This window comes from Neofelis nebulosa, chromosome 12 (genome assembly GCF_028018385.1).
Source record: "Neofelis nebulosa isolate mNeoNeb1 chromosome 12, mNeoNeb1.pri, whole genome shotgun sequence".
In the NCBI taxonomy this organism is placed as follows: Eukaryota; Metazoa; Chordata; class Mammalia; order Carnivora; family Felidae; genus Neofelis; species Neofelis nebulosa.
The window spans coordinates 5,988,635-6,016,249 of NC_080793.1; the positions used below are offsets into that span (position 1 = coordinate 5,988,635).

The following is a 27,615-nucleotide window of genomic DNA, read 5'->3' on the forward strand; positions in this document are numbered from 1 at the left end:
GGCGCTGCGGGCGCGGGCGCGCGCGCGCGCGGCGCTCACAGCACCATGGCCGGCAGGTGGTGCGCGGCCGCGGCGGCCGCGGCGGCCGCGAGCGCGGGCGCGTGCGCGTGCGGCGCGGGCAGCGCGGGCGAGTGCGCCTGCAGCGCGGCGCTGGGCGGCCGGTGGCGCGCGCTCTTCTGGTGGGCGCGCAGGCCGGCCAGCTGCGAGTAGGCGCTCTGGCACACCTGGCACTTGTAGGGGCGCTCGCCCGTGTGCAGGCGCACGTGGTTGCGCAGAGTGGACGACTGGCTGAAGCGGCGGTTGCAGAAGCGGCACACGAAGGGCTTGTCCAGCGTGTGGATGCGCATGTGCGAGCGCAGGTTGCTGCGCGAGTTGAAGCCGCGGTGGCAGATGACACAGCGCATGCGGCCCGCGGTGCCCGCCGCCGAGTCCGCCGGGTGGAAGTCCTCTGGCCGCGCGGGCGGGGCCCCGGGGGGGGGGGGGCAGGCGGGGAGAGGGCGGGGGAGGGGAGGGGAGAGAGCAGGCTCGTTACGACCCGCGCCGCCGCGGCCCGGCACGCGCGCACCCCCCGGCACGCGCGCACCCCCCCGCCACGCGCGCCCTCCTCCCGGCCCCGCCTCGGATGGACCCGGGCGGGTGCGGGGTCCCGAGCAGACCGGTGGGCGGGATGAGAGGGGCGTCAGGGAGCCTGGCTTGGGGTCAGATAGGAGTTGGATCCAGACTGTGCTGAGACCTCGAGGCCTTAGTGACTTGGCCTCCAAAACCTCAACGTTCCCATCTGTAAAACGGGGACCTACTACGACCTCATGGGGCTATGCACAACTTGGCCAGATGATCACAAAAGGCTGCACTTTACCTCCCTTAGCCTGTATATGGGAAGTACGTGGCTCAAAGTAGCCCTCTATAAATGACTGTCTTCCATAAAAGACCCCCCCAAATACCATTTATTCATCCCACAGATATTTCCTGGGTGCCTGTTATGTACCAGGGAACTGCGCCTCATTTTTCTCAGTGCTGAGATGGAAGTAATAACAGCATCAGCCCCAGAAGCTACTGTAAGGATCAGAGAAATTAGTGTTTGTAACACATTAGCCGGAGCGCAGGGTCTCAGCTTTGTCCTCTCAAATTAAAGACGACCAAATTTCGCGAGGGCTTTATGAGGACCCAAGTGGGATGATAACCTGTAAAGGGTTTAGCTCGACAAACTTGGCATGAAATAGGTCTTGTGCAAGTGGTCTCTATCGTGATGACCAGTGTCCCCCCACAACCCACGGAGGCAAGGCACACTCTGCCCCACCTTCAATCAACATGTTTATGCCAAGCACCTGCCCCAGGCCCTGCACCGGGGACAGAGGGGCACGTACATCGCCAGAGCTGGAAGGCAGTTTAAAGATCATCTCGCCCAACATCTTGCCTTCACAGATGGAGAAACTAAGGCAAGATGGTGAAGCAGACCTGGATCTCAATCCAGGCTCCCGCTGCTGGGCCCCTTGCTCCTTCCGCTACACCCTCTGCCTCTCTGGTGTCTCCCCACGGAACCTGCCCCCAGATCATTTATTTTGTCCAGGAAACACACTGCCATTCATGCGGGGACTGCGGTGGGCAGCTCCAGGGGCATCGGCCTGCTTGGGCCAATAGTCTCCTGTGCTCAATACTGCTGGAGGTGGAACCAGGATCCCTGGAGGCCAGGAGCCGCCCTGCCACAAAGACATGTGCGCACACACACACACACACACACACACACACGCTCACTCTCTCATTCTGGGTTCATCGTGGCCTCATGGAGACTACTTACCATGCTTGTTCTTTTTCTGCTCCTCCTCTAGTCCGGGCACACCAGGGATCCCCAGGAACGTGTTGTGTGAGTTTCCATACCACACCAGCAGCTCCTGGTCAGGAGGAATCATCTACAGGGAAGAGAGCAGGATGGGGTTAGGGAGACAGCGGTCCCAGGTGTGAGACTCAGGGTGTCTGCACATCCCCCCTCCCCGCTCCCCCTGCCCCGGAGCCAGGAGGCAGCTGTCCTCTGCCTGCCATGGAGATGTGGATCCAGTGTCAGCCCCGAGAAAGCCACCGTAGGCGTCCCCAGCGAGCTGCACAAACATAGACGTCCGGGGGATGCTCCGTCTGGCCCTCTGCTTCCCTCTCCCAGCCCAGGCCTTCTCGCCATCCCTGTCCTGGCTCCGCTGCGGGGAACACAGCTGCCACCCAGCCGCGTAAGAGCTCCCGAACTGGCAGCAACAGAACGAAGCCTTGTAGCAAGCAGAAGTTCCGGAAGAAGGTAGGCCAGAAAACTTTTCGTTTCTTACTGAGGGGAACCAGAGTCAGCCAGCCCTCAGGTCTGCAGGGCTGGGGCAGGCGTGCCCCAGGAGCATGGGCTGCGGGGCACCCTAGGGGACTTGGCTGCATCTTGTCTGAAAATGTTCTGGCAACACCTCTCATCCAAAGCGCCCACAAGGCAGCACCACATCACACGTGCTTCTGTCCCTGTCACTGTCTCTGCGGGACTCCTTGCACACGGCAAATGCCAGAAAAGAAGCATTCCGATTGAGAAACACCCTCACCTCAGGAAATACTGGGGCACACGGACCTAAAATCCATTTCTATGGGAGAGAACTTCACAAATGATGACAGGGCCACTCCCCGGGGCAGGGGTGGGGGGGCGGGGATCTGCCCCAGGGAAGGGGTGAAGGCCCTGGACAGTCCAGGGAGGCTGTGGAAGGCCTGACGTGGCACTAACCATAAACCCCACACTCCGGAGGAACGGGGGGACATCCCAAGGGGCCCGCCAGGCCTTTGGCGACAGCCAGTTAGCCCCTCCCAATCGGGGAATCTTCAGGCCCTGGCAACTAAGACAGATGAGAGAGATGGGGCGCCTGGCTTTCTCCGTCAGCAGAGCACGCCACTCTTGATCTCGGGGTTGTGAGTTCGAGTCCCACGTTGGGTGTAGAGATTACTTAACAATAAAATCTTAAAAGGGGTGCCTGGGTGACCCAGTCGGTTGGGTGAGCATCCAACTCTTGATTTTAGTCGTGGGATCAGGCTGTGCATCGGGCTATGTGCTCAGGGTGGAGCCTGCTTGGGATCCTTTCTCTCTCTCCCTCTGTCCCTCTCCCCTGCTCGTGCTCTCCCAAATAAAAAAATAATAAAATAAAATAAAATCTTAGAGAGAGCGAGAGAGAGACAAAGGAAAGAGGAGATGGGCCCCACCCTCCCAAGCCTGCACCCCCCCGAGCTGACTTTGGCATTCAGCCCGTGGGTCACTCTCTGACCTTCCCAGAGAAAGCTGGACACCCCCAGGCAGCAAGTGGTTTGTTCGCCTCACGGGTCGTCCACCATCTGAACGGAGTTGCAGCACCAAAGGTCACACGGAAACCATCTGGGGGTATCTGGAATCACGCAAGAATAGGAGCCCCCCTCCCTCGGGCTCCCTGGTTGCAGAGAAGGCCCCGCCCCTTCTGTGGGGCTCTGGCCTGCAGACCCCCACCACAGGCGGAACCCTTCTGGCCACCACCGCTTCCTTCCCCCGGTCAGAGCTAGGACAACCCTCAGACCAGCCAGCTCTGCTCGATCTGAAAGGAGAGGAGTGGGAGAGGGCAAGTGTGTGAGGGGCCTCGTCACTGCGTCCTCCTAAGACTCAGCCCGGGGTCCCCGGGTCCCTTCCCAACAGCTCCCCCTCCCCGCCCCCACCCATGGGGCATCACGTCGAGCCCTCAGGGTCAGTGAGTGACCAGAAACCAAGCAGAGGATGCCAGGGTTTGAATATGGAAAGTGCAGCCCCCGAACCCCAGGAAAATTAGGTGGTGCCTCAAAGAAAGCAGGCAGACTAGAACTTGGCACCACAGGGACGGTCCTCAAGGTCATTCACAGTCATGGCCGCTGTCCCAGAAGTCAGTGGGACAGCGGTGGAGGCCCTGCTGGAAAGGGGTCAGAGAAGACAGAGGTTTTGTGAGTCCCCCTAGAAAAGACGAGGTTGGAACCAGAACAACTGAAAGATCAGTTCATTGTCAGAAGGCTGCTCTCTGAGGGAAGGTGTGGATAGGCCCTCCGCCATCTGGTCCCTGTGTGACCCTAGGCCAGCCCTTGGCCTCTCTAAGCTTGTCTCCTCAAATGAGGGGGTGGGGGAACATGAGCCCTGAGGTCCCCCAACTCTGACACTCTGATCGCAAGTCATCTCTGACACCGTCCTGACTCCTAGCTTCCGTTTCCAGAATCATGGTTCCAAAGCAACAGGCTCCCCATCAGACTGTCCCAACAGGAGACACTCCCGCAGAGGGTTCTGACTCAGGACCTGAAGTCACGCTGTCAGGGCCCACCTGGGCTCCCTAGCTGCCGAGCCTGTGACCTCGGGCAGCTTGCCTTCCGTCGCCGGGCCTCAGTTTCCTCGACTGTAAAACAGGGACAGCACCATTGCTCTGGTCTCACGGGGTCAGGGCTCCGCGGAGCCCCGCACATAAACCTTGGCGAGGTGGACGGACACAGGAGCGCTTGTTATAATTTTCCCCAAGCCCACCAGCCTCTCAGGAAGCTGGCAGCGCTCCGTGGAGCATCAGGTCCCCCAGTGGTCCCCACAGAGCCTGCAGTGTGGCTCCGGCCGCTGGCACAGTGAAAGCCCAGGATGACTGGTGGCTTTGCCTTCGGTGACCCGACAAGAGCACAGGCTGGGGCCGCGTGCGCCAAGCACGGGAGCCCGAGATCGGGCCACTGCTTCCGGCTTGGCTGGGGCAGGGGCACCCCCAGGGAGGGCAGTGATGTGCATGGGAAGTTCAGCAAGCCCCCGGCGGATGTCGCCCTGATCTTCGCCTCTACCTCCAGACTCTCAGTGTAGGAATCAAGTATCTAAGTCAACACCAGCCTTCTCCTTGTAATAGACAATAGCGATTGTTATTAAATCCTAAACGAACGCGACAACAACAATGGTGAGGAACCAGAAGCCAAGAACATCTGGGACTGCACAGATTCTGAGTATTATTATTCAAAATGGTTGTTTGGAGGGGCACCTGGGCGACTCAGTCGGTTGAGCATCGGGCTTTGGCTCAGGTCATGATCTCACAGTCTGTGGGTTCGAGCCCCGTGTCGGGTTCTGTGCTGACAGCTCGGAGCCTGGAGCCTGCTTCGGATTCTGTGTCTGCCTCTCTCTCTGCCCCTCCCTGGCCTGTATTCTGTCTCTCAAAAATAAATAAACATTTAAAACTTATTTTAAAAATGGTTGTTTGGAATATTATTTTAAAAAATTTTTTTGAAATTTATTTATTTACTTTGAGAGTGAGCACAAGGAGGGGAGGGGCAGGGAGAAGGAGAGACAGAAGCCCAAGCAGGCTCCACGCCATCAGCGCACAGCCCCACGCGGGGCTTGAACTCACGAACCGTGAGCTCACCACCTGAGCCGAGATCAGGAGTCAGACACTTAACCGATGGAGCCACCCAGGTGCCCCAGGAATATTATTTTTTAAATAAGAGCTTCAATATCGACTTTTGATATAGAGTGACGCGTGTATTTACCAACGCATTTTTTAAACGTCTGAAAATTAATTTTACTAGTTAATTTCAGAAATTGAAACCACGATGCAGACACGTTGACCAAAACGTGTCAACACGTAAGGGGGGGTATATAACGACAAGTAACTCTCCCTCCCATCCTGGATGCCCGGCCACCGTCACCAGTTTTCTACGCTTCTTTCCACAGAAGGGTTTGTCATTTTGAGACGATTAAAACGTGCTGACTTAAGGTTCGTGAGGAGCAGAGTGAATTCTGCTTTCTAGATGAGATAGCAGATTTTTAGAAAAGCAATGAACAAATATTACTTTCAAGCTATACACACACACACACACACACACATATATATATACATATACATACATACACAAAAGAAAGAAAATCTCTGAAGAAGAATCTACTGGAATTGGGAACGACACAGCTCGCCAGATCTGGAGAAGCCACCAGCACTGGGGAAGGTCAGAAGTGGAGCCTCTAGGATCTTTCCCGAGCTCTGGGAAGCCAGCGGCAGCCCCTGACCTGGACATCTGGTCCCCGCTTGCTCACTGGTACCCCTCATGCAATAACCCCAGAGACGGAGATAAGGAGACCCTCAGACCAGACCCGTAGCCTCCTCCCTGAGATCCTGGCACCATTGTCCACAGACTCCCAGGGTCCCGGCAGCTGACCGCCTGAGAGCAAAGAACAGCCACGGTGCCCGTCAGGCCTTCCAGATCCTTCCGTGGTGTCTTATGGCCAACACTCTGGCGTGGCCCTGGCAGGACTCTCCACTGGAGCCCGGAGAACCAGAATCAGCTATTTATTCACTTTTCTGGACATTAGGCTCTGGCTCAGGACACACAATAAAGCAAATAATTCCCAAAGAAACCGAGTCGCGTACCATAAAATCTACGTTGCCAAGACTTGGGGGGAATATCGGGGCCTGAGTCTTTCCTTGACAAATTACATAATCGCTCCACTCATGCTCTTAATTTTTATTTTATTTTATTTTATTTTAGAGAGAGAGTGCGCAAGTAGAGGAGAGGGGCAGAGAGAAAAAGAATCTTAAGCAGGCTCCGCGCTTAGTGCAGAGCCTGACACGGGGCTCAATTCCATGACCCTGGGACCGTGACCTGAGCCCAAATCAAGAGCGGGACGCTCAACCGACTGAGCCACCCAGGCGCCCCTCTCAACTTGTGCTTCTTAACCTTCCCTGTCAGCCCAGAAGTTTTGTTCTGCCCCATTTCTGAATTTTTATTATAAGTGGAAACCGACCGGTTTGGGGTTGTTTTCCTAATAAAAATTTATGTCGCACTATTGAACATGCTCCCAGGAGGCTCTGAGGCCCTCCCTCCCTTTCCCCGGGCGGCGCAAAAGCCCTCGTCTAGAAGGATCTCTGTGTCATCTGGACGAATATCAATTTCCATCGTGCCACAGATGTCCTGACACACCAATTAATAGAGTTCCAGCAAATACATATTGGCCAGGGAGGCCCCATGACATGGTGACCAACAGCTTTGCCCTGGGCGGGGGGGGGGGGGGGGGGGGGGTCAGACAGGCCTAGATTCGAATCACAGCTCGCCAACCTCCTGCGATCTCCTTGAACTTTAGTTTTATCATCATTAAAACGGGGACAGTGAGCGGCGCCTGGGTGGCTCAGTCAGTGGATCATCCATCCGACTCTTGGTTTCGGTTCAGGTCACGATCTTACAATTTCGTGGGTTCCAGCCCCGCGTCAGACTCTGCGCTGGCAGTCCGGAGCCTGCTTGGGATTCTCTGTCTCCCTCTCTGTCTGCCCCGCCCCTGCTCGTACTGTCACTGTCTCTCTCGGAATACATAAATAAACCTTAAAAAAAAAAAAAAAAGAAAAAAAAAGACGGGGACAGGGGATAGTGATAGTATCTCACCGAGCTGAAAGGTCTCGATTCGTAAAAAGTTGCTCAGACCTTAGATCCAGGCCCCCATCACCTGCAGCAAGACTTACTTGTTCAACACTGAGTGGTCACTTGCTATGTGCTCGGCGCTTTCTAGAAATGTCATTTTAGGCACCTGACGTTCCAGTAAATGCTTCTGTGGCCAAATCGACGAGGAGAATGGCCCAGGAAGAGCAGCCCGATGCCAAACCCGCCTGGGGGTTCTCCACCGACTGGCTGGCCTTGAAACCCCAGCTCCATTTGGAGGGCTATTATTTTGCATTTGTGGGGATTTCGAGGGCAGCTGCCGCGTATGCTGTTTATTGCAGAAAGATGTTCCTTCCTGTTTTGGGGGGCAAGTAATGGGTTCCCGTTACGGAAAATAAACAGCAGCTCTGAGTTGACAGAAAGATTAAGACAATGGATCATGGCCAAGGCCCAGCTCCTCGGCCGACTCACACACACGCACAGAACAAATGGCCCACGTATTCCAGAGGCTTCGGGGAGTGGCCCGGGGGAGCAGCAATTTCTTCTGGTGCAGCCTAGAAGGGCCAGGGAGCGCTGGCCTCTGCCCTGAAGCACGGTGGGTGGTCACCCCCGTCCAGACCTGCGGTGTGCAGGTCCCATAAGTGGAATCTCACGTTGCCACACAATGGTTTGAGAAGACTGCCATCACGAGGAAGGTGTCCAGCTTCATTTATTAAAAGTAAAATGAGGGTCGTCTGGGTGGCTCAGTGGGTCGAGCGTCCGACTTCGGCTCAGGTCATGATCTCCCGGTTCGTGAGTTCGAGCCCCGCGTCGGGCTCTGTGCTGACGGCTCGGAGCCTGGCGCCTGCTTCAGATTCTGTGTCTCCCTCTTTTTCTTTGCCCCTCCCCTGCTTCTGCGCTCATGTGCTCTCTCGCTCTCAAAAATAAACATTTTTTTTTTTTTGAAGTTTAAATGAAAGTAAAGTGACATTTTGTGTTTCCTTGTCCCTCACCCAAACAGTCCCCTCTGTAGGCTTGCCAACCCTGGGCAAGCATTAACGGCAAATCAGCTGGTGTTTAGCTCACGGTATCATATGTGATACGATTTCCTTCCCCTTATCCTTTTCTCTCACCTTAAATCCTGATGAAATGCAGGGTTTTGTGGGGTTTTTTTTTTGATCTTATAAATTCAGATTCCTCCCTGGAGATACCCTTCAGCCACTGTGCCCTCTGACTCGGAATTTCTGTAGAAATTTCTATTGATGTTTCCTGACTCTGGTGAGCCTTGGGCAGGGACACCCACACAGGGAGATGAGACTGAGAGGCCCCCGAGTCTGTCCCAGCCGGGAGTCCTTTGGCCCGAATCGTGTGAACGTTCCTATTTTCTCTCATGCGCATGCGCGTGTGCACCTGTGCTCGTGTTATGTGTGTGCACGCGAGGAACACGAAGGGTGTGCGTCCCCGGGTCTCTTCTGTAGCGGGATGGCCGGGACTCGGTGCGCAAGTAGGAGGATGTGCGAGTGAGGCTGGGAGGGTGGGAGGGGTGAAGGTGCAGGGGTGCTCTCTGCTGGCAGTGAGGCTCAGCCACACCCGAGGCCAATTTGAGGCCAGCCGGTGGGGGGGGAGGGGGTCCTTGTTCCCACAGAGTGGTGGCCCAGCCACATGGTCACAGCGGCCACCTCTGTCCTGGGCCTAGGCCACCTTCAGCCCTACCTTCACGCAGCCCCATGCTGCTCCCCCTCACTTGAACCCCAGTCCAGAAACTGCACCTCGCTTCACCCTCCTGGTCCCCCTCCACTTCCTGGCCCCCCCCCCACCACCAGGGCCCACCCTTCAGCTGGGACCCACTCCCCGGCCACACCAGTACCCAGGCAAAGACCATCCTGCTGTCATCTCTGGGAGATTTCCTGGAGCCTGGTGACGGAGGGACAACTGGACCCCGGTTCCAGAAGCTGCTAGGCCCCAGTGCCCCTCAGGCCTTAGAAACACTTGGGGCTCCGAATCCCGGGGAGAAAATGGACTACAGGGAAATCATTCTCCTTCAGACTCCTCCAAAACTCAACCAAGCCCAGCCCCACCCTAAGGGACACTGCCCCCTTCCACCAGCGGAGTGGAAGAATGAGGTCCAAACAAGTGTGGGGGGAACATCCCCCCCCCCCCCACACACACACACACAGCCCTTACCACCAATCTGCCATGGGGAAGGAAGACAGCTTGTTCCACTCCGGGGCCAGATGGTAAGCAAATTTCCTACCAAGGGACACTGTCCAGGGAGGGTCCCAACAGCATGGCCATCATGGCGGCCACCAGTTGGCTTGCTTTGTGCCATCAGCCCCTCCCCATACACCGTCAGCTTTTCTGCCTCTGCCCAAGCGTTTCCCTATTGGGAACACCTCCTTTTCCCATCCTCCCGAACCTTCTCGTGACCTGGGCCCGGGCTTAGCTACCCCCAACCATGGGATGTGATATTTATGTGTCTGCACTCTCTCCCTTTCTCTCGCCTCCAAGAAGTTCCACTCCACACGGGCATTCGCACTAACATTGCCCCCGCAAGGCTCGGTAAGAGCTCCTGAGTCCGTCTGCCACCAAGTGAGACCCAGCTTCCTCCTCGTGGAATCCTCCCTCGTGGATTAAATGCACAAGGATTATAAACGAGGATGCAGACACAGAGCCTAGGAGAAGCCTTACACAGCAAGGGATCAATACGTGATAGCTGAGACCAGAGTCGTGATCCACATGTCATGAGCATCCCACGCGAGCAGGACAAGGAGCTAAAATGCCGCAGACACAGTGCCCTCCCTCCCATCCAGATGTTTTCCCCAGGCTGCCTTCCCGTGTCTTGCTCTCTGTATCTCTTGGCTTCTGGACCCCAGGACACCCTAAGCAGCTATCCAAGGACCTCACTGCTGAGGTGCCCGTGACATCCACAAGGGCATCAAGTCACAAGTTCTGTCCTTTCTGATCCACAGCAGAAAACCTGCCACGAAGTTCGTGCTCCCAGGGACCGCGATGCGTGGGCCCCGGTCGTACAGCCTGAGCAGGGCCAGCGGGGCCCGAAGGCAACACCCTTCCATCCCCTGCGGTTCCCGGGACGGACGCGGCTGCCTGCACACCTTCTCCCGGCCGCCCCACGCTTCCTTACACAACAGGACACACGCTCACCTCAATGGCCTTGTAGAAGATGTTGGTGCCAATCTGGACGACCTCCAGGTTCTGCTCCTGCTCATTACGCGCACACTTGATATAGGTCATCCAGCTCCGGTGGTCCTCCTGGCTGGCATCGATGAAATAGCGCACTGTGCCGTCCTCGTTGAACACCTGCCCGCAGGGAAACGAGGGACGGAGTGAGGCAGGCTGTGTCGCAGGCGCCACTGTGGCCGGGCCCAGGCCCGGCAGATCCACACACACACACTCTCTCCCCGTGCTCGCAACAGCCCCAGGAAGGGGAAGCAGCTCTCATCTCAGTCTCCCAGCTGAGAAAAGGGAGGCTCGGAGCAGCGCAGTGACTTTCCGGAGGCCAGGCAGCTAGAAGTGACCAACAGGGAGTCGGTCTCCCGGGCCCCACGGCCCCTGCTGTCATGGGCTCCCCATCTCCAGAAGAGAAGGGTCTCCAGGGATCACTGACTGGACAAAGTGGTATCCAGCTAACCCCCTGGGGATGCAGAGGTGCTCCTCAAAGCAGCGCAGAGCACTGGCCAGGACCTCAGAGGGGGGGACACGGGAGCCTGGAGAGGGAAGACTGGCTCACGGTGACACCCTGGCCTGGCCTAACCCCCCTTGTGGGACCTACCAAGAATAGTCAGAGACCAAGCTGGACCCCAGCTTGCTAACTTAGCAACAAATGGGACCGGTAACTACTGGCCCAGGCCTCCAGGGAGGGAGGAGGTGAGGTCAGGAGAGGCGTCTGGACCATCGCCCTGTTCCCTTCCTCCTGCTCCTGTGACCAGAAGCAAGATGTGTCATATTGGGCTCCTCCAGGGACGGTGAGGTGGGGGCTGGGGGGTGGATCCATGGAGGGAGGGGGAATGAGATCAGGGAGAGGGTGCTCGGAACCCCGGCAGCTGCTGCGGGCCGGAGCCCCAGGAAGCAGAATTGTTTGGGGCAGTGGCTTTGTCCTCCCTGGCGGAGGAGAGAAGGGTCAGAGGGCCTGGGATGAATGGAAGCTTCTCTGGGCTTCAGTTTCCTTCTGTAAAATGGGAATAATAATTCATTGGGCTGCTGAGATAGTCTGGTGGAATGTGGGCCCCTGACCTGGAAAGCTGACTCAACACCAGTTTGTCCCTGATCATTTCCAGTTGTCATCATTCTGCCCGGGCTGAGAAGCCCATTCCTAGGAAGAACCCACAGCTCCTGTGGTTCTCCATGCTGGCCACCCTCACACCCAGGCCGGGTGGCTCTGAGGGGTTTTCCTTGCAGCTTCCTCCGGGTTCCCTTCCCAGCAGTCGGCAAAACCCTGGGCAAGCATCGGCCTCTCCTGCTCTCTCTCAGTGCCCTCCTCTGCGAGTTGGGGCCAACAACAGTCCCAAGGGTGGGCCAGGGGGGAGGAGGGTCAGATTTTCCAAACAATGGCCTTCCCCGCGAGCGGTTTGGGGAGGCTCCTTCAGGCATCCAGGTGCAGGATCGGGCTTCAGGGAGCGCTGGGGCGCCAGGGACCAAGCAGCGTCTGCCTGACTCCAGGATCCCGCCCGAGCCCCTCTCCCCCGGCCGGAACCCACCTCCCACATGAGGTTGTTGTTCTTGCAGATGTCCACATGCTCCGGGGCGATGACGCGGCCGGTGAAGGGGCCCATCTCGGTGCCGGCCTTGATCCACGTCTTGGAGAAGATGCCGAGGCCCTCGCCGGGGATGGAACTCTGCGCGATGATCACCTCCGCCGGCAGCACCAGGCTGGACAGCTTCTGCACCTCTGTGACCGCCACCGGGGCAGGGGGACCCGGTCAGAGCCTGAGGCAGGGGATGGCCCGCTCTTCCCCACCAGGGACCCAGGCCCGTCCTGCCTGGCCCGACCAACCCCAGGCCCGCCCTGGAATGACTCTGCAGAAGTCACTGGGGTGTGTGTGCGCGCGCGGAGGAGTGGAGGGCGCAGGGTGGAGTCTCCTCCCTTTGCAACCGGGGGGACCCTCCGTACCTTCCAAAGCAAGAGATGCTTTGGGGCTCATTTCTAGGGACGCTTTTCTTTCCTTCTTTCTTTTTCTTTCTTTCCTTCTTTTCTTTTTTCTTTTCTTTCTTTCTTTCTTTTTTTTTTTTTGTCTCTCCACTAATTCTCAAAGCATCCACAACCTTCCTGCTCTCCACCCTGGAAGAGTTCAAGAACTACCGTGCCCGTCGCAGCGCGCGGGTTTACAAATGGGTAAACTGAGGCCAGCTCCCAGCAGGAGGCGGTAGCCAAGACGAGACCGCCCTTCGGCCCCGGCACACAGCGCTCACTGCGCCTCCCCGCACGCAAGCTAGGGCGGCGTGGAAGGACCCCGGAGGCGGCCAGGGGCTCTCACGCTTTTCGGGGTGCGGAAGGCCCCGCACCTCGGGGCGGACTGGCGACAGCGCTGGAAAGAGACCGCAGGCTGCGGGAGGCGGCGGAAGGTCCAAAGAAACTCGGGCTGCGGCGGGCCGCCTTCGGCGCGCTGCGTGTGACCCGGGCTCCGCCTGGGTCCCCCTCCGCGCCGGGGATCAGGGGCGCCAGAAAGGGCGGCGCCCGGATCCAGGCGAGCCCTGAAGTCGCCCCTCTGGGCGGGAAAGAGCCGGGAGGCCCCCAGCCCCCCGGGGAGGGGTCCCCCGGCCGGGCCCGGCAGCCGGAGTGGGGGCGGCCAGGCGCACAGGGGCGTTTTCCATGTCTTACAAGGTTCCCCTCTAAGCTACCTGGGAAAATAGCCGGCGAGCGGGCCGGCTGAAAGGGGGGGTTAAACGGTGTCCATTGCGGCGCGGCCGGCAATTTGTCACGCTGTTAAAGTGATAGCATTCATTCGGCTCCATTCGAAAGAAATTGCTAATTCTAAATTCATTAGCCCGGGAAGAATGCTGTAGCAGTAAATTGTAGCTCAATGCGGAGGGGACTTGTTTAAAAGGGGCCGAGGAATTCCCCTTACAAAGAGGGGGGATTAGGTGGTTGACATAGCGTGAATGGAAGTGGAATTAGCCTGCACGGTAAATTAAGAGAGGAACAGAAATCGTCACGGGGGAAGAGAGGGCGACGCGCAGAGATGCCAGCGTCGGGGAAAGATATTGTTTGCAGGTTGATGAATGAGGAGTAAGACCTTGAGACATCTTAAAGAAAAGAAACTTTTCTCGCTCGCTCTCTCTCTCCCTCGCTCCCTCCGCGGCTTTCTCTCCCGGCCCGCCCGCCCCCCACGCCCCCTCCCCAGCCCCCCCCCCTCCCCTTTTAAAGTTCTCGGTTTAAGTGGGAACTTTCGCGGGTCAAGCCCAAGTTAACTAAATGAATTTTAAACCCCTTCTTTTTGAGTCAACTGCTATTACACGCCTAGTAAGGCTTTAAATGCCGGGAACCCGCCGGCTCAAAGGGGCGAGGGGCGGGCAGGGGTGGGGGGGGGAGAGCCTGGGGGCGCCGGGCCCCGCAGCCTCGACGCGGCTGCTTCCCGCCCCGCCCCGCCCGGGCCTCGCCGCTCGCGCCCCGGTTCGGCGGCTTCCGGGAAACTGAGGCCCACGGAGCACCTGCAGCGCCCAGGCTGGCGCGAGCGGCCGCGACGCCCCTGGTCCCGGCCGCGCCCCGGGGCGTCGCCAGGCAGGGGAACCCGGGGCCGCCGGGAGGCGGGGACGCGACCGGCCTCGACGGCGCGACTCACCGCCGGAGAAAGACTGCGCCAGGACCTCGGCGGTGAAGGCCGTCTTGGGGCTGGCGTGGTGGCTCTTGTCCTCGAAGAGCTGCTCGCCCAGCACGTTGCGCCAGCGGCCGTACAGGAAGCTGTGCAGGATGTCGGAGGTGATGACCTCGGCCAGCGCCAGCCCCGGCGCCTTCAGCCCGGTCTTGAGCACCAGGGCCTCCGCCGGGAGCACGGAGCCCATCATGGGCGGCCCGGGGCTCGCCGGCGCCGGGGACGGACGGCCGGGCCGACGCGGGGATGCGGCGGGTGAGAGGGGAGCGGAGGAGCGAGAGAGGAGGGCTGTGCTGGAGGAGGAGAAGGAAGAGGAGCAGGGGGAGGACGAGGAGGAGGAGGGGGAGGACGCAGGAGGGAGCGGGAGGCGAGGCGGGCTGCGAGGAAAGTGAACGAGGGGGAGCGAGGCGGAGAGGGAGAGGGATCAGCAGAGGTGGCAGAGGCTGCGCGGAGGGCCGGAGAGACGGGGGTGGAGGCGGAGGTGGGTGCGGGGGGTGCGGGGTGGGTGGGAGGCGGGTGGCTGCCGAGAAACGGCGGCGAGGGGCTCTCGGACGCGCGCTCGCCTCTCGCACACCCGGCCCGGACGGTCTTCCCCTTGGCAAAATCTCAGCGCCTTTATAGGAGCCGCAGTGACCCTCCTAATTGGTTATTAATGACCCCCTGACGTCGGACAGACTTGTTGTACCCGGCCGGGCGCGAGGAGCCCTCGCCGCGAGAGCTCAAGGGGCGGGGGCGCGCAGGCCGCTCCGAATTGTCCCTCTTCGCTCCTCCCGCCCCTCCCCGGCCCTTCCTCTCTCGCCCCCCCTCCCCTCCTCTTCCTCCTCCTCTCCCCGTGGGAAGCGCAGGGCTGGGAGGGAGGCTCAGCCCGCGGCGAGGAGAGGAGGGGACGGAGCAGGGGAGGGGGCGCGGAGAGGCTCGCCCGGATTCCGGGGACCGGACTGGGCCGGAGGGGACGCCTGGCCTCGGGCCCCGCCGGCCCCGCGCTCACCCACTTGTCCCAGGCCGGCCCGGCGCTCCCCTCCCCTCCCCTCCCCTCCCCTCCCCTCCGCTCCCAGGCCCTCCCGGCCCGGCCCGGCCCGGCCCGGGCTCTCCGGAGCTCCAGGCCCCAGGCCGCAGGCCGCGCTGATCCCCCGCTGCAGACGGCGCTGCTGGAGCCCGGCGCTTCGCTTCAAACGGGCCGCGCTCCTCCCGCCCCGCTCGCCGCTCGCCGCTCGCGGCCGAGTGTGAAACTCTTCCCCGCGCGGAACGGGCTGCGCGGCGGGGCTGCGGCCAACGCTGGGGCCGCCCTGCCCGAAAGGGCGTCGTGGGCGACCGGTTCCCGCCTCTCGGGGGGCTAGGGACGGAAATCCCCGCTAGCGGCGCGTGGTCCAGAATAGGCTTTTCTGATGAACACCGGGGGAGGGGGTGCTGAGAGGGGTCCCCGGACAGTGAGTGGGAGCAGCCGGGCTCCAAAGCGAACGTTCTCCGAAACCGCTGGCAGCCCCAGGCGAGACTGCGGTGCGCGCGGGGCTTGAGGCTCCGGCCTCCCAGCTTCTCCGCTCGGCTGCCACCGAGGGAGGCTCGCAGCCTTCCGCACTCCTTCCTTCCGGCCTCCTAGTTCTCGTTCTTTCCCTTCTGGCCTCCCTCTTCTCTCCCTTCCTCCCGCCCCCATTCCACCAGGGTGCTTTCGGCGCTGAGGTCCCCAGGCACCCGCAGCGCCAGCACGGTGTCTCTCGGCCTCTTTCCGGAGACGAGGAGCTGCTGAGCCTCGGACGAGGCCACGGCTTCCTGCAGGCTCTGCCGACCTCTGGGGTTAGCCTCAAGCCCCGACCCCAGCCCTAGACGCGGGAGGGGCATCATAGGGACACCTCCTTCCCTCACTGCAATTTCAGATTCCGTTAAGGGAGCCGAGTTTTCTGGGGGCATGGTTTGGGCTCACGGATTAGCTGGAGGAATGGAACTCTCCAGGCTTCCTCCGCAACACGGGGGACTTGCACGGAAGGTCGGAGGCCTGGCCTTCCCGTTCGGAGGTCACTGCCCTCCCCACCCCTTGGCAAAGAACTCCTTCCACCGTGGGGTCGTGGCCTTTGCTAGGCCATCCTCGCACCTGACAGCCGTGGACCCCCGGCCTCCGCCTGCCCAGTGCGGGCCAGTGGTCCCCGTCATCCCGGTGTCCGCATCCGCGCTTGGGGTAAAGAAGGCGGCAACCGCAGGCCTTCAGACCCAGGGCCCGGGTGCGCCTGGGGGCTGATGCCCAGAGGAGGCTGCTCCGGGCAGAAGGCGCGACCGTCGGGCCTGGCGCCAGCAGAGGGCAGCGCTGCAGAGGAGCAAGCGCAGCTCGCGGGTGAGGTCCCGGAACCTCGAGTCCCGTGCAGATGCCGCCGGAGGGCCACGCCGGCTGAGGCTTGAACCGGGGGTTCCGTGGGAGGGGGCCGACGGCGTCCGAGCCTGGGTGCCCTCACTCACGCCTGGACCTTAGCTTCTGCGAGGACGTGGTAGAGGGGGAAACGCGCCCGGGCGTAGGAGACCACGTCGGAGAGCGCCGCCGGGAGATGAAAGGAGGCTGAGGGCTTCTGTACGTCCTTGGGACGGCCTTTCTGTCTGGGCCTCAGTGTCCCTGTCTGCACAACGGGTTAAGCTGGGCTTTGCGAACCGAGGTTCCTTCCCACCTGGCCCCATTCTGGGTCAGATCACTTTCCTCTGAAAGCCCGGAGGATTTTTGCCAATTTCCGGGCCACACCCCCCCGGGAGAAAACCCCTCGCTCGGGTCTGTGCGTACCTCCAACCACGGGCGCAGCATTTGGGACCTGGACCCCAGCTCCGGGTCAGAAGGTGAAAGGACTGAGGGTTCAGACCGCGCCTAGGGAGCCCGATTCCTTTCCCCTGGACCCGAAAACCCGGGGAGCGGTGCTGGGGGCGGGGATGGGGCGGAAGCAGCGCCCGGGGCTGCCTTCCAGCTCGTGCGCCCGCCGGCCCCGCGCGCGCCTCCGCCGTGCGCTCTCAAATTTTGTGCTTCTGGTCCAGCCCCGGACCCGCCTGAACCGCGCGCCCCAGGGAAAGGGCAGGGCCCATTGGAGTCGGGGCGCAAGGCCGCGCCCCGAAATGCGAGGGAAGAAAGACATTGCACGTTCCGGAGTTTCTCCGCGGATGAGCCGCGTGGTTTTTCGCGGGGCCCAGGCGAGGAGTGTGTCGGCGCCGCAGCCCCCTACCCTACCCTGGCCCGGCCCGAGCTCGCAGGCGCCGCCCTCCTCCCGCCTGCGGGCCGCTGTTCCGAGATCTCTTTAATATTCATGGGCGTTAATAGAGAGGCCCCCAGTATATCGGTCCATTGTGGGCGGCTCGTAGGGCTTGAATAGGCCCCGGCCCTCTTTCTTCGGCGCAGCTTCCCGAGGGGCCGGGCCAGGAGTGAATGGCCCCGCTTCCCGCCCCGCGCCTCCTCCCCCTCGCGGGGAGAACATCTTTATCCCCGCCGCCGCCGCCGCCGCCGCCGCCGCCGTCGTCGCCCCGGCCCCCATTCACGCTCCCGGGCTCCGGGCGGAACGAATCAATCGGCCGCGGCTCTTCGGAGGTCATCCGCGTGGCCTGGGCTCCCCCTTCTCCCGGAGCCCACGGGAGTGGACAGAGGGATCGGCGGCAGGCCGACGGACCCACGGACTGAGGGACACTTGGGTGGGGGGGGTGTGTGGAGGGAGCAAGGGCAGGGGAGCCCCGCGAGGGGTGGCCGGCCCGGCGCCGGTGAAGAGGGACCCAGGGTCCCGCGGCCGCCCGAGACCGGCTCGTATCTACCTGTTGCCCCGCACAGAGCGGAGCGTGGAGAGAACGGGGCCCACGGCCCAAGCCCCTCTCGAGGCACCGGCGCGCGCCCCTCGGGGCCCGGCGGCAGCACCCCCCGAGACCCGGGACTCGGGGCGGGGGGCGGCCCAGGGCTTCCCCCCCCCCCCCCCCCCCGGGCCCCGCGGCCCGGCCCGCAGGGCGCTTTCGTTCTCGCCTCTGCGCCCCTGCTCAGCCCGGGGGCGCCCCGGTCCAGACTGCGCGCTTCGGCGGGGCGTTCCGAGGGGAAGCCGGGTGCCCGGCTCCCGCGCCCTCACTCAGCCGCCCCGACTCGGGTGCAGGGGGGGCGCGAGTCGGCCAGGCGGGGCCGAGCGCCCGGGTCCCCGCCCCTCCCGCCCTGCGGGCCCTCCGAGGCGCAGAAAGGAGCCCATTGTCCGCCGGGAAATACATTTTTGGGGGCCGAGTGAAAGCCCGTCTTTCTTTTGAACTTTAGAAGAAAGTCTTCTGCCCTCGCCCCTCGGAGGGAGAGATTTGTCTCCCCTCCCGGGGGCCCCCGCGCGCCTCCTCCTCCCGAAACATCTGCCGGGGGAAAATCCACCCTGGAGGGCAGATCGCGCTCGCTCTAAGCCCCGCGAACTCATTAAAAAGATATTAGCGGCGGGGGCAGGTCCCGCGCAGGTATCGATCGGCCGGAATGAGCCCGAGGAAGAAAAGGCGAAGAATGCGGTCGCGCCGCGTCCCGACCCCCTACCCGGGTCCCCCGGCCCCCTGCGCCCCAGCCCCGCGGCGGCGGCGGCGGGGCCCCCCCGAGCGGCCCGCGCGGCCGGCTGCCTCGCGACGCGGCTCGCCCCCCTCCCCCCCTCCCGGGCTCCCCTGCCTCCCCGTGCCGGGCGCCCCCACCCCTCCGCGCCCGCACGCGGGGTCCCGGCTCCTCCCGCCGCTCCCCTCCACCGCGCTCCCCCCGCCCGCGCCGCCCTCCTTCTCCGGCGCGCTCTCCTCTTTCGCCAGCTCCGGCCCCCTCGCCGGCTTCTCACACCCTCCCGGCCTCCTCCTCCCATTTCTCGCCCGTGCCGAGTCCCAGTCCCGCCGTGGCCCAGGGAAATTCCTTCCTCTCGTGGGGCCCGCGGGTCCCCCGGCCCCCGTTCCCGCGGGACGGTCCAGGGCTCCAGCGCCCCCGCCGACGCCTCCAAAGGCCCGACGGGCTGCGAGGTGGGGTGGCGGCGCGGGCCCGTAGAAACGGTTTTGATGGACGTGACTCGGGCCTGGCCTGCCCGGGGCTGCCGGGCGGAGCGGCGGCCGCAGCGCCTTGAATAGGGACGGCGCCCCCGCCCCCCTCAATCTAATTAGCCTCCCGGGCCGGGGAGAGACAAAGGCGCGCCCCGGGGCGCCCACGTCGAGCACGTCTGAGCGGAGCCGGCGTCCCGGACGCCAGGTGACCGGCACACGAGTCTCGCTGGGCGCCGAGGGCAGGGACCGCCCCCCCCACCCTTCCCTGCGCCTTCCAGAACCCTCCGCCCCCAACGCCCGCGCCCGGGCTCCCAGCCCCGAGGATGCCTGCGCCCAAGTCCGAGTGACAATCGGCGCAGCGGGACCCAGGGGAGCTACAACTCCAGGAGAGGCACGGCGGGCGGGTGTTGGACACAGGCTTATGGAGGGAGGCGGCGGGCGGGTGTTGGACACAGGCTTATGGAGGGAGGCGGCGAGGGACGGAGACGGAGGGAGACTGAGGCCAAGAGAGGCCGAGATGGAAGGATCCAGATGAAAGTTAAAGTCTGCGACGTGGAGACACAGGGACAGGTAGAGATGAGAGGAGGTCGAGCAGGGATTCCCAAAGTGCCTGCGGCTTTTGAGAGCTAGAGAGATGGCCCAGAAGCAGGAAAAGGGAGGACTGGGGAGGCTAGGGACAGAGACATGGGGGGGGGGGTGCGTGTGGGAGGATGGGGGGGGGGGCGGTGGGAAGCAGGCTGGCAGGATGGAGAGAGAAGGAGGCTGGCTGGGGAAGGTGGGTGTCTCCAGGCCCTCTGGCATGGCCCTTCAACTCTGATGGCTTTCCCCCTCCTGTGGGTCCTGGGACAGCCCGAAAGAACTACCCGGACCCCACACCATCTTCCTTTCCAGAGACCCTGCCCCGTGGCACCCAGCCTGCCTGGCCTTCCTCCATTTCTCGGCTGCCTGCCTCCCAGCTCTTGCACACACCTGCTGCTGTCCGCCTGGGATGCCCCCGGAGCAGAGGGGGTTGGGGCAGAGAATTATCCCCTTGGCTGCCATCCACACTGTATCTGGCCTCACGGAGGCTCTGGTCATTCTTTAGCCCAAGAAACATTTATTGAGTGGCCACCGTGTGCCTGGCTCTATGCAAAGCCTTGGAGCACCTACGTGACCAGGGCAGCCGCAGTCCTTGCTTTCTCAGACCAGCTTCCAAGGCTGGGCGGGGTGGGGGGCCACCGTGGTGGGGCTGGACGCGGTGGCGGCCTCTTTTAGGCCAGTCTGGTGGCCCCGATGCCTCTGTCCGCGTGGCTTGGATCTCATCTGTAAAGTGGGAACAATAACCCCGCCCGTGTCGTAAGGCCTGATGGGCCCAGTGAGTGAGCTCACGCGGAAGAGATGCCTGCGGCCGTCATTCCTAACGACGGCTTCCAAAGACCACGCAACCTGTGGGTCCTCTGGGACCATCTGGATATGCCCCGAGGACCCGAGGATGTGAGTCCAATCCTGGCTCCAGCAGGTACTGGTCTGGAGCCCAGGCACCAATTCCCCCTCTCTGAACCTCAGTTTCTTCATCTGCGAAATGGGGATAATGATAGAACCTCCGGCGGGAGGGCTGTCCTGCCGAATAAAAGACATAATGCATGGAAAGGTCATAGGATCGAAAATGTGCTCCATATACAGAAAATATTAGCAACCTCATTACACTTAAAAGTAACACGTGGCCACGCTTGGAAATGTGGGAAATCTGAAAGTGCTGGGTGGGTACCAACTACGGCCAAAGCGACACTGAAAAGCAAAACCAAATGCATGTACTCGCACCGCTAAGACTCCCCCCCCCCCCCCCCCCCCCCACTCACCGGCTCCGGCCTCTCCCCTCCTGTCTGTCCAGAGTCTGACTTGGGGCAATTAGAGACGATAGGCTCGTCTGAAGACCAGTTAAATAAGTTGTAGCTACAACGAAGCGGAAATTTACTGCTTCAAATACCCAGTAGGTCCCAAATTGTATGTATTCTGGAGGCTCCTGGACACTCCAGACTCTCAGATCATCGTGTATTTATTTTAATTATGCGACTCTCTTTGACGCACCCCCACCGTGTGGCAGGCTGGTCCCTGGAGACTTGAGTTGAAGGTAAATTAGTTCACCCAGCAATCTCCCGAGCACTTGCCCTGAGCTAGCCCGGTCTGAGCACAGAGAGGCCGCGGAGGACCCACCCACCTGGATCGATGCTCGGGATGCTGAGGTTTTCCTGAGCAAGCTGGCGGGTCCACAGATCCCAGGCACACGGTGGTGAGATGTTAGCCAGGGAACCCGAGTCTCATATCCTCGTCCTCCAGCTGGTGGGAACGTCCTCCTGCTCCTCACGACTCTCGTGAAGGGGGTGCTTAGAGCCACCGGCCCACCGTGCCCCATGCCGGCTCCATACGTCCTACCAGGAAGCGCGAAACTGTACCCTCACGTACCCAGATCGGCGGCTTTAAATGTGTGTCGAGCAGGGAAATGCTGTCTCCAGATGAACTCTTAAGAAGAAATCTGATTTAGAGAACAGATATAGGACTTCGAGTTTCAGCCCAACACGTCGAGAACTCAGACGTCACCACTGTAGTCCTTACAAATAAGAAAAAGCTGGGGGCGCCTGGGTGGCTCAGTTGGTGAAGCGTCCGACTTCGGCTCAGGTCATGATCTCTCGGTTCGTGGGTTCGAGCCCCGCGTCGGGCTCTGTGCTGACGGCTCAGAACTCGGAGCCTGCTTTGGCTTCTGGGTCTCCCTCTCTCTCTGCCCCTCCCCCGTTCACACCCTGTCTCTCACTGTCTCTCAAAAATAAGTAAGTGTTTAAAAAAAAAAAAAAAAAGGAAAGGGAAATGCTGGACACACTGAAAACCAGCAATTTTCCCAGGACCCTTTGGAGAACTGAGGTTGAAAGGCAACTGTTACCCAGCGATCTGGGGAGATGGGGAACCTGGCGAGTCACGGGCAGGATGTGTTCACCCGCAGCAGAGTTGCTGGGGCCACAAAGGTGCAGGAACACATCGTGGTGATTTTGACAGATCGCTGGACGCTGAGTGTGGACGCGGGGGGAGCCATGGTTTTTTACCTCCAGGAACCCCACCAGGTTCTCCAGGAGGAGATCTGAGCAGAGACCAGCTAGTGCCCCTGGCACGGGGAGGGGAGAGGCGTCCTGGTGAAATTCACCCAGAGCCTTATCCCAAACTGGGGAGGGGAAGTCTCCTCTCCCTCCAGCTCCCTCCAGACTTCCTGTCTCACCTAAGGGAAAACAAATGGACAATCAGACATCATCGGCAGGAGACAGAGCTTCCAAGAATTTGCGGGGAGTAGAGTAGCCGGAGAAGGGAGTGGGAGGCAGGCAAGGAAAAGCTCTTGGACTGGAGAAGCGGCCCTGAGAGCCAGGCTCACTAAGAGACGGACCTACCACTGAGCAACTGTAGAGTGTCCCGGTCTCCTGGACCTCCCCCCCTCCACACCGGCAGGAGCTCCAGGATGTGGGTGGTGATCCCATCTGTGTGGGGGTGGTGATCCCAGCTAAACGAGTTGCAAGGTTCTATCTGAGGAGGAGTGTGCAGGGAAGCCCAAAGTCAAGACAGGAGGTGAGGAGAGACACTAAGAGAATTTGAAACCACAGACGCTGGCAACTCCAGCAAATATGACATAGCCTCACTCGTAGGCAGACTCACGTACTCCTTACTCTGCAAGCCTATTTACCTCGGTTCCTATTCTCTGCTACAGCGGGTTTGGCTCTCAACAGCAAAAAAATCACAAGGCATGCCAAAAGGCAAAAACAAAACGAGAAGACAAAAACAACAGACACAATCTGGAGAGACAAAACAATGATCAGAACCAGACTCAGGTATGACCCCAGTTCCAGAATGATCGGACAAGGAACTGAAAATAACTATGATTAATATGTTGAGCACTCTAGTAGAAAAAGTGGGCAAAGGGGAGAACAGATACGCATGTAAGGAGAGAGATGGGAACTCTAAGAAAGAATCGAAAGGAGGGGCGCCTGGGTGGCGCAGTCGGTTAAGCGTCTGACTTCAGCCAGGTCACGATCTCGCGGTCCGTGAGTTCGAGCCCCGCGTCAGGCTCTGGGCTGATGGCTCGGAGCCTGGAGCCTGTTTCCGATTCTGTGTCTCCCTCGCTCTCTGCCCCTCCCCCGTTCATGCTCTGTCTCTCTCTGTCCCAAAAATAAATAAAAAACGTTGAAAAAAAAAAAAAAGAAAGAAAGAAAGAATCGAAAGGAAATGCTAGAAATTAAAAACACCAGAAGGGCGCCTGGGTGGCTCAGTCGGTTAAGCGTCTGACTTCGGTTCAGGTCATGATCTCACAGTTTGTGAGTTCGAGCCCTGCATGGGGCTCTCTGCTGTCAGCACAGCGCCTGCTTGGGATCCTCTGTCTCCCTCTCTCTGTTCCTCCTCCCCCCGCTCTCTCTTGCACACGCATGCTCTCTCCCTCTCTCAAAAATACGTAAACATTAAAAAAAAAAAAAAGCCACTGTAACAGAAATGAAAAATGCCTTTGGCGGGCTCATCAGTAAACTGGCTGTGGCGGGGGAACGAATCAGGGAGCTTAAATATGTGTTGATAGAAACTTACCAAACGGAAGTGCAAAGAGCAAAGAAAAATGAAAGACACAACAAGATAGCCAAGAACCGTGGGACAATTAAAAGGTGTAACAGATGCGAAATTGCAGTCCCGGAAGGAGAAGAAAGAACGATGGGGCAGAAGGGAATATCTGATGTGATAATCCTGGCCACGGCGAGGTGGTCTGTCTGCTGGAGCCTTGCCTGGCATCTGAGTCTGGAACTCAGTAATGATCCTTGTGGTATGATTTTGCTGGAGGCCCGTATTCAAAGCGCAGTCCGGAGTTAGAACATCCCTCATCAGGAATGTGACCAGCGACGGTATAGCCAGATGGAAATGGGTCGTGAGCTAATAAGTAGCACAAGTCAACATGTTGTGGGCCTACAATGGGTTAAATTACGATTTATAGATCGGTTGTTCTCATGAATATACACGCAAAAATTCCAAAGAAAAATGTTAGCAATTCAATCCAATGATATACAAGAAACACTGATAACAGATTGTGACCAAGTGAGGTTTATTCTAGGAATGCAAGGCTGGTTTAATATTGAACAATCACTGTAATTTGCTATATTAATATTACAAAGGAGATGAATCATAGGATGATTTCTTTAGATGCAGAAAAAGCATTTGAAAAATCTGGCCCCCAGTCATGATAAAACAGAAACAGAAAGGAACTCCCTTATCTGATAAAAAGTGTGTATAACAAATGGACAGCAAACATAATTAATGGCGAATTATTAAAAGTGTTCCTGCCGAGATTACGGATGAGACCAGCCAGGATGCCCTGTCCCTACTGCTTTTGCTGAACTATGTACTGGAGGCTTTGGACAGGGCAGTGAAACAATCGATTTTTTTTTTTTTTAATTTTTTTTTAACATTTATTTATTTTTGAGACAGAGAGAGACACAGCATGAACGGGGGAGGGGCAGAGAGAGAGGGAGACACAGAATCGGAAGCAGGCTCCAGGCTCCAAGCTGTCAGCACAGAGCCCGACGCGGGGCTCGAACCCGCAGACCGCGAGATCGTGACCTGAGCTGAAGTCAGACGCTCAACCGACTGAGCCACCCAGGCGCCCCAATCGATTTTTTTAAAATGGCACAAAGATTGGAAAGGAAAAAATAACACCGTTATTCGTGAATGACATGATTTAGAACAAAGAAAATCCAAACGAATCTACAAGCTATTAGACTTAATAAGGAATTCAAATAAAGTCATTGGAATCCAGGTCAATACATTTAAAAACAACTTTTCTAAAACCAGCGACAAAGAAATGAAAAGTGACATTTAAAAAGTACCATTTTCTAGGACCCTGATCACTTAGGGAGGTGGTTTTGTGGTAGAGTTTTTTTTCTTATGGTCTAATTAATTACTAAGCAGTATCCTTTCAATTATGATAGTTGCCTGTCTACACGGATTAAAACACTGCAAAAAGAAAAAAAAAGTACCACTTATTTATTTGTTTATTTTTGAGAGAGAGTGTGAGCAGGGGAGGGACAGAGAGAGGGGGACAGAGGATCCCAAGCAGGCTCTGGTCTGACAGCAGAGAGCCCAATGTGGGGCTCAGAACTGTAAACCGTGAGATCACGACCTGAGCTGAAGTCACTCAACCGACCGAGCCGCCCAGGCGCCCCCCCACCCCTTGTCATCCTTCTCCCATCCGACTCCCCCGCAGTGAACTGAAGGTACACGGATTTCTGGAGTGTCGTGGGAACTCAACAGAGTGGCCACAGTGAGTACAGCTGGGACAGTTTGGGGCCCAGGTCCCTGCTTCCCAGGGGGTCCCGATTACAGAATCTGAGGCAAGAGGGCCAGACACAAAGGATCAAACTCCTTCTCGGTGTGCTTGAAATAGGATTGCCTTGAACATCAGCTTTCAGGCCAGAATGGAGCAGCCTTGATCCACACCCCCGCGCGCTGGCCAGCCCACACGTCTGTGACACACGGTGATGTGTGTGTGTGTGTGTGTGTGTGTGTGTGTGTGTGTGTTTGGGTGGGTGGGTGGGGTCCCGGCTTCTCCCAGAGTTGCCTCACCTGCCCACGAAGGCCGCTCTTTCTTTTTTTTTTTTTTTTAAATTTTTTTTTCAACGTTTTTTATTTCTTTTTGGGACAGAGAGAGACAGAGCATGAACGGGGGAGGGGCAGAGAGAGAGAGGGAGACACAGAATCGGAAACAGTCTCCAGGCTCCGAGCCATCGGCCCAGAGCCCGACGCGGGGCTCGAACTCACGGACCGCGAGATCGTGACCTGGCTGAAGTCGGACGCTTAACCGACTGCGCCACCCAGGCGCCCCAAGGCCGCTCTTTCTTAACGGCCTGGCCGCCATGGCTTTGGGGGACCAACAAACTTGATCTGGGGGTCCTAGAATCCTGGGGGAGAGCGGGAGAGCCCAGAAGAAGCCAGAGAGAGGGTCAGTAGCGAGGCTGATGCCTTTTTCGGATCGCACAGTCAGCCCCTGGCACTCGCCGCGGAATGGGAAAAGCCACCGGAGCAGAGGTCCAGGACTCAGTCATTACCACGAGCTGCCATGTTTTGAGTGCTCATCACGAAGCAGATGTCAAGTGCTGTACATACTTGTCATCGAATCCTAACTCAGCCCCTGACCAGGTGGATAGTTCTCAACCCCACGCTGCAGTTGAGGGAGCTGGGGGCACGGAGTGCTGAATAATTCTGGCCACAGCGTTTCACCCACCGGTACGTAACCGTGTCTAATGCGTGTTTCCGTTCAAAGACACCTTATCTGGGGGCCCCCGGCTGGCTCTGTCGGTTAAGCGTCCGACTCTGGATCTCGGCTCAGGTCACGATCTCATGGTCCGTGCGTCTGAGGCCCGCGTCGGGCTCTGTGCTGACCGTGCGGAACCTGCTTGGGATTCTCTCTCGTCTCCCTCTCTCTCTGTTCCTCCCCAGCTTGTGCGCTCTCTCAAAACGAAAATAAGCAAACTTCATAAAACAGTAAAGACCCTTATTTGGGGCGCCCGGGTGGCTCAGCCGGAGGAGCGCGTGACGCTTGAGCTTGGGGTCATGAGTTCAAGCCCCACGTTGGGGTGTAGAGATTAAATGAAATAAATAGGTATAAAAAAAATGAAGACCCCTTATTTCATATGTATTGTCGGTTCATTGACACCGACCGCCTGCTTGTACTTAGGGCTACTGGATGGCACCGTGCTCAGGACCATTTTCAGCACAGGAAGCACAAACGTTGCAAAACCGTGGCACTGAATAGACCGCCAGACGGACACTTGCCTACAGCCCCAGAGCCGTGACGGGCAGGCAGCGCGTTGCCTCTGTTTCCCTCGGCGAGAGACCCGTGCGTCGCGCAACTCCGATTGTATTTTTTTGGCCGAGAACATCCACGGAAGCGCGGTGGGTGTTCATCTGGAGATTATACACAACCGTTGGTGAGCAGGGGCATTCATAAATGCGGAACGGAAGACAACGGTCGGCTGTAAGGGCCTCACAGGGCCTGGCCCACGGTCGGCGCTCAACGCTAACTTTCACGGCCACTCCCCCACCGTCTTGGCTGCCTTGCTTGGCGGTCCTGACGCTCCTGGGGGCTCTCGAATGCAGCCCTGGATGAGCACAGCATAGAACTTGGCACAGAACCGGCCCCTCCACTTGTCTGAACGAGGGCAGGTCATCTGGATGACCGTTCAAGTCACGCGGAGCCCTCGGCTGTGAAACGGGAAGAACCCTCCTGTCTACCCTCCAAGACATGGAGACCTTCATCTGTCTCCTCTGGGAAGGGACCAGAACTCCCTTGCTAGATGCTGCTAGAAGTCCCTCGGGACAAAGGCCAGCAAGGAGCTTCGTTGTTACGGGGGTTCCTTGACTTCCCCTTCCGCCCCACGCCAGGCACGGACCCAGGGCCAGCACCCCC

The 27,615-nt window shown here is 59.3% G+C and overlaps 1 protein-coding gene across 1 annotated transcript; it reads right to left on the minus strand.

Annotated features, from left to right (window-relative positions):
* Window positions 1-35: 35 nt before the first annotated feature.
* Window positions 36-14,669, minus strand: PRDM12 (PR/SET domain 12). Its single transcript, XM_058693805.1, has 5 exons — window positions 14,154-14,669; window positions 12,072-12,262; window positions 10,519-10,674; window positions 1,796-1,907; window positions 36-448 (listed from the first exon to the last, which is right to left on the minus strand). The coding sequence occupies exons 1-5, from the start codon at window positions 14,374-14,376 to the stop codon at window positions 36-38; spliced, it is 1,095 nt and encodes a 364-aa protein (XP_058549788.1). The 5' UTR covers window positions 14,377-14,669.
* Window positions 14,670-27,615: the final 12,946 nt, after the last annotated feature.

Excerpts from the sequence above, each read along its gene's own strand:
- PRDM12 (XM_058693805.1), bottom strand. The coding sequence starts at position 14,376 with ATGATGGGCTCCGTGCTCCCGGCGGAGGCCCTGGTGCTCAAGACCGGG. Across the intron at positions 10,675-12,071 it reads ACAACAACCTCATGTGGGAG|GTGTTCAACGAGGACGGCAC; the intron begins GTGGGTTCCGGC and ends CCCTGCGGGCAG. Across the intron at positions 1,908-10,518 it reads TCTTCTACAAGGCCATTGAG|ATGATTCCTCCTGACCAGGA; the intron begins GTGAGCGTGTGT and ends TCTTCCCTGTAG.